This window comes from Gigantopelta aegis, chromosome 15 (genome assembly GCF_016097555.1).
Source record: "Gigantopelta aegis isolate Gae_Host chromosome 15, Gae_host_genome, whole genome shotgun sequence".
In the NCBI taxonomy this organism is placed as follows: domain Eukaryota; kingdom Metazoa; phylum Mollusca; class Gastropoda; order Neomphalida; family Peltospiridae; genus Gigantopelta; species Gigantopelta aegis.
Window position 1 is genome coordinate 38,167,170 of NC_054713.1, and position 6,398 is coordinate 38,173,567.

Sequence of the window (6,398 nt, forward strand, 5' to 3'; positions counted from 1 at the left end):
CAACCGATATGATAAAATAAATAGTTGATGGCGGTTTATTGGCCTTTACATTGAACTGCAAGAATAATCAAGTGTCAAACCTACTTCTGTTATTTATAAGCTTGGGTGCGTTATTTTACTCAGAAGAGATTAACAACTGTCTTGTTAAATAACACCCTCTCGACGAGATGGGGTGTCCAATTAGGAGATAACCATATTGAGTTTTTAGATTTGCGGGTGTTATTATTGTCTATTTGATCCCGGAAATGTCATTTTTGACCGAAGGCATTAGCCTGAGGTCAAAAATGAAACATTTGCGGGCATCAAATAGACAATAACACCCGCAAATCTAAAAACTCAATATGGTTATGTCCATTGTAAACTGAATCGTTTTTCTACAGAACTAAGTGTATATTTGGCATTTCTTCAAAAAAAAAAAAAATACCTGGCTACAATCTAACTGTAGACCCTTAGCTTTCCGGGTGTTATTTTCATTTGATCCCGGAAAAAGAATGTAATTAACCAATCACAATACAGAACACACTCCAGTCAGTTTACAATGTTCAAAGGTCACAAAAACGTACGACTTTTGGGTCACATTCTACAAATGAACCAGGATGTTTTAATTTGTAGAACAGTCGTCTGCTGGTACGAAAATACATTTGTCTTTTCAGCTGCATAAACATACGTCGATTGTTAGTCTATTGTTTGGAAAACACATCAATTTTAACACCATGGCGAAAGAAAGAAAGACATGTTTTTATTTAACGACGTACTCAACACATTTTATTTACGGTTATATGGCGTCAGACATATGGTTAAGGACCACACAGATTTTGAGAGGAAACCCGCTGTCGCCACTACATGGGCTACTCTTTCCGATTAGCAGCAAGGGATCTTTTATTTGCGCTTCCCACAGTCAGGATAGCACAAACCATGGCCTTTGTTGAACCAGTTATGGATCACTGGTCGGTGCAAGTGGTTTACACCTACCCATTGAGCCTTGCGGAGCACTCAGGGTTTGGAGTCAGTATCTAGATTAAAAATCCTCATGCCTCGACTGGGATCCGAACCCAGTACCTACCAGCTTGTAGACCGATGACCTAACCAGGACGCCACCGAGGCTGGTATATATAATATCGGAAGACACAACCTATTATTGTTAGGTTCTCATATAAAAGAAAAGAAAAAAACACACAGAGAACATAATTCACAAAGAGATGTTAACAACAGTTTTTACAGTTATCTAACACTTAAAAATATGTTATCACGGGGGGAGGGTGGGGGGGGGGGGTCCTCTCGATCCCTTAATTGCTCCAACCTGTTGATTTTGACATTTTCCACCATTAACAAAGGCTAAGTGTATGACAAATAAAGTTTGTTTTGTTTAACGACACCACTGGAGCACACTGATTTACTAATCTACGGCTATTGGATGTTAAACATTTTGTAATTCTGACATATCGTCTTAGAGAGGAAACCCGCTACATTGTTTACCATTAGTAGCAAGGGATCTTTTATATACACCATCCCAAAGACATGACAGCACATACCACGGCCTTTGGTATACAATTTGCTGTGCACTGGCTAGAACGAGAAATAGCCCAAATGGGTCACCGACGGGAATCGTTCCCAGACCAACTGCGCATCAGGCGAGTGCTTTAACCCCTGGCAAAACCGTTATGATTGGTCAAAACCGTATCTCTGAACAATACAAAGTTGAATGGGCACTTGGCAAAATGTATGTTTCATTCCACGAATCTCTATCTATAGTCCGTCCCATCCTCCTACAAAAATGTCTTTTGTAAATAATTTCAGTTTAGTTTGACGTAAGAAAAAAAGTAAAAGTGTTTTGGAAATAAAGATATACTATTTTTGTGTGCAATTTAGAAAACAATCGGCTCAGAAATAAATAACTTGTAGTAAATTCCATAGTATAAAAAAGGGCGTTTCTTGTGGGAAATTATAGTGCATACAATCTGATAAACAATAATAGAAACAGGAAACTTTATTAACGTGAAAAATAAAAGAACAAGTCAACGACTACTTCATGATTCAGTAGTAACAAAGAGCCTTTGTTGCAAGCGACTGGAACGGGAATGCACCGGAAGTAATTTAGAGCAAGTTTGGGCCGCTTAGCGCACATGCAAATCAAGGGCAGATAAGTGTGTTTCTAATAGAGGCTATAGGAGGATAGTCACTATTATTTTATGAATATCTATACAAAAGATATATCAGCATTCTGGCCACACATCTTATTGGTTATATATGCTCTGTGTTTGATGGCAAAATTGTCTCCAATGCCGATAATGCTATTTTCCCAATCAGTGGTGTTGCAATTTTGTTAGTGATAATTGTGTTTAAATAAACATAACATTCCCATTGGCGTAGGAAGTGGGGGGGGGGGGGGGGGCAAGAAGGGGCGGTTGGGTGTACCCCCGTATTTTGTAGCAGCAACGATGCTTTAAAAAAAAAAAAATAATTACATGTATACTCAAAGGCAAAAGTTATTATGACATGGATTGTTTGGAGTAATAAATTTGTGAATGGATTTATGGACGTAAACCAGAGAAAATGTGCATGAAACAGCTCAAAGAAATGCAACCAAGCAGTTGTTGCAGCGATTGCATGCTTTGTGCAAGAAACATGGAATATCGGGAGAAACGCTGTCCAGTGTTCACCATAAAAGGTGTCGCAAATCACTGTCACTCTGTGCAGCCTTCAGAAGTCCAGAAGTCAGAAAAACACCATTAATGAACTGTTTGATGCAATTTCGTCATGCCACGCCTAAGTAAAAATGACAGATGGCGAGTCATAGGGATGCTTGAGTTTGGGACCACGCAGCGTGACGTCAAATCAAGTCCACAGAAACACCATATGGCACTTATGGCAACGATATCAACAAAACAACCAGGTTATGGACCGTCCCCGTAGCGGCCGACCACCCGTGACAACCCCATACCAAGACACATGGATCTGAACCATGCATCTGCGAAACAGGTTCCAGCCAGCAACCCTCACAGCCCGTACCATCTCTTTCTTCAGCGTTTAGTGGCCTCAATGAGACGACGGTGCCAGGCCTGTATCAGTGCTCAAAGTTAACACAATCGCTACTGACGGTGTGAACTTCGCTCTGGACCCCCTCTAGTGATGTGGCTCATTTGCATATGGCAGGTGTACCTTTTTCATGGACTATTGCTCGTTTCCATACCTTCGGACATTTCTCTTTCCAAGTTATAATGTTTCATACACGGCAGTAAAAACTTATCATCAATTATATTTGTCTTTTGTGTGTCACAATAACCTTTGCCTTTTAGTATATTTATGTTTATACATGTGTGTGGCATCGGACATATGGTTAAGAACCACACAGCTGTTGAGAGGAAACCCTCTGTTGCCACTTCATGGGCTGCTCTTTTCGATTAGCAGTAATGGATCTTTTATATGCACCATCTCATAGACAGGATAGTACATACCACGGCCTTTGATGTATCAGTCGTGGTGCACTGTCTGGAGCGAGAAATAGCCCAATGGGCCCACCGACGGGGATCGATGCCACACCGACCGCGCATCAAGCGATCGATCTACCACTGGGCTACGTCCCGCCACCGACATACATAGAGACTGACACATATACAGACATACATATGTTAAGACAGACAGACAGACAGACAGATAGCATGCAGACAGATAAGACATACAACGTGAGAAAGAGACAGATAGTTAAAACAAGTTTTGAATGTCAAATACTGTGGTTATGTGGTTATTTTGACATGATAGAGACAGGAAGAGAGATATAAAGACAAAGACAGACGGAGAGAGACAGATTAAGTGATAGAGAGATACATGCAAGGAACGAGACACAGAGAGAGAGAGAGAGAGAGAGAGAGAGAGAGAGAGAGAGAGAGAGAGAGAGAGAGAGAGAGAGAGAGAGAGAGAGAGAGAGAGAGAGAGACCGCGAGAGACCGCGAGAGAGAATGAATGAATGAATGAATGTTTAACGACACCCCAGCACGAAAAATACATCGGCTATTGGGAGTCAAACTATGGTAATTCAAAACATGAAGTGATGATCAACATCAATATAAAAATTCAAGATTTAAATAAAAACACAATGTAAAGAACTGTGCAAAAATACACATATCACAAATAGTTAAAATTAAAATTTAGAAGAGCGAGAGTGAGATTTTAACGTGAACTACATGTATACAATACATTTTCTATCAGTACTAATATCTAATCTTACTTTTTTGTCCATTTATGGTTTTAGCATTTTAAATACAAAATACTAGTACTAGAATAAATCTTCTTGGTTTATTATAAATACTATTTTACTGTCGTCACTTACCTTTCATCGCCAAGTAGAATTTTCTTCAGATGTGAATTAATCATCAAGAGAAATCCCAATCAATTTTGAAATTGATCGCACCTATCACTTAGTGTAATGAGTACATCTAATCAACACCCAGGTAAAATGAAAGGTGTGAAGATAGATCTACATCTAACGTGACAGGAGCTGGACCTTTTTCACAGCCTGAGTTGAGACTGTTAAACTTGAGGCTGTAACTTGCTTGGTAAAGATTAGAGTTTATCTCAGGCTATATATGCTGGAACACAATTTGCATGTCGCAATCTACGAATATGATTTGAAGATTTGACCAGATTTTTTGCTGATCTAGTAGTATGTGTTTGTTTTATTTTGTTTTGTTTTGTTTGCTTGTTTGTTTGTTTGTTTGCTTTCATGCTTTCTAACTTACTTGTTTGCAAGGGTGTGGGGGTGGGTGTATACTGTGACGACCAAAGTTTATAGGGTTGTTGAAAAATATATTGAGAAGAAAGAAAATCTGCTTCAGCGGGGGGAGGGGGTTGAACCCCGAATCCCCCCCCCCCTCCCACACACACACACCTGCACACGCGTTTGTTATTTCTATGTTTACTATTGCGGTTCTTCCTCTTTGTTTCATCGTTTGGGGAGTTATTGTATAAACTGAAATGTGTTTCTGCTATTTAATTCAATTAGTTATTATCAATTTTTCTTTTTCATTCATTCATTTTTTTTCTTTCTTGTTTTTCGCTTGATCATTTGGTTTTTAATGTTCTGAGCGGCTCACTCGAGTTCATGTCTGGCATGATTCGCAGAGTATGAAGACTGCGTTTTCTAAATTTCTCTTCTTGATATTAATAAATAACAAAAATAAAGTTTGTTTTGTATAACGACACCACTAGAGCACATTGATTGAGTAATCATCGGCTACTGGATGTCAACCGTTTGGTAATTGTGATATATAGTCTTAGAAAGGAAACCCGCTACATTTTTCAACTAGTAGCATGGGATGTTTTCTATTGACCATCCCAGAGGCAGGATAGCACATGCCACGGACTTAGAGAGGAAACCGGCTACATTTTCCATTAGTTGCAATATATCATCTTCTGTCTCTGTGTCCTCCCCCACCCCACCCTCTCTCTCTCTCTCTCTCTCTCTCTCTCTCTCTCTCTCTCTCTCTCTCTCTCTCTCTCTCTCTCTCTCTCTCTCTCTCTCTCTCTCTCTCTCTCTCTCTCTCTCTCTCTCTCTCACCCTCCCCACCCTCTCGTTCTATTACGTCGGTGCCAGTCAGTCAATCTATCAGTTAAAAATTGCAATTGTGTTATTTCTACAGAGATTTCGATGTATCCAGTTACTTCGATGTCTTGCTGGCGAATCGTTCGTTTTTACGACATTTTCGACCTCTCTCGCTGAACTTTGGGTTCAAATATGTCGGCAGATTGCACAGTTTGATGGCACGGGTGCTTGGAACAGGTATTATTCACACCAAACTAATTCCGCAAAGATATACAAACAGTCCCATGTGTCACGGGCAGCCCCCATCAATCTACGTGATATATTACTTAAGACCAAATATATTGAGATTTTACGTCTTTAAAATCGCACACGGTATCACAGAGATTTCGTGTCTTTAAGATAACACTCGATGTGTCGACAAATGTTTTTTTTATGATAAAATATTGTTTTTCATCCTTTTCTAAAAGTTAAAGGGACATTCCTGAGTGTGTTGCAATTTTTAAGATGTTATCGACTAACAGAGACTGTTTAATGATTGTGATTACACATCAAATATATTTTTGTGCATAAAATATTAGTGGCTGTATATTAAACGTGTTTCTGATCGTTCTAATATTTGTATTAGGTTAAATTTCCTTTTATTTCTTAAAATATTGTTAAATTTACGTACGAAATTATTTGAAGACAAAATCCAGTTTGGGCTTCTTAGAAACATTTAGACGACCAGAAACACATTGAATATACAGACACTGACATTATAAACAAGAAAATATTTGAATATGTATGTTTAATAGTAGGGATATTTTATTAGTCGGAAACATCTTACAATGGAGCAAACTCAGGAATGTCTCTTTAAAGT

At 38.9% G+C, this 6,398-nt stretch overlaps 1 protein-coding gene across 1 annotated transcript in view; it reads right to left on the reverse strand.

Moving 5' to 3' along the window:
* Positions 1-4,448, reverse strand: part of LOC121390491 — a 35,624-nt gene extending 31,176 nt beyond the window's left edge. Inside the window, exon 1 of the mRNA XM_041522321.1 lies at positions 4,328-4,448. Within this exon, the coding sequence (XP_041378255.1) occupies positions 4,328-4,334 (7 nt within the window). The 5' untranslated portion in view covers positions 4,335-4,448. The remainder of the gene's footprint in view (positions 1-4,327) is intronic.
* Between the last annotated feature and the right edge of the window lie 1,950 nt (positions 4,449-6,398).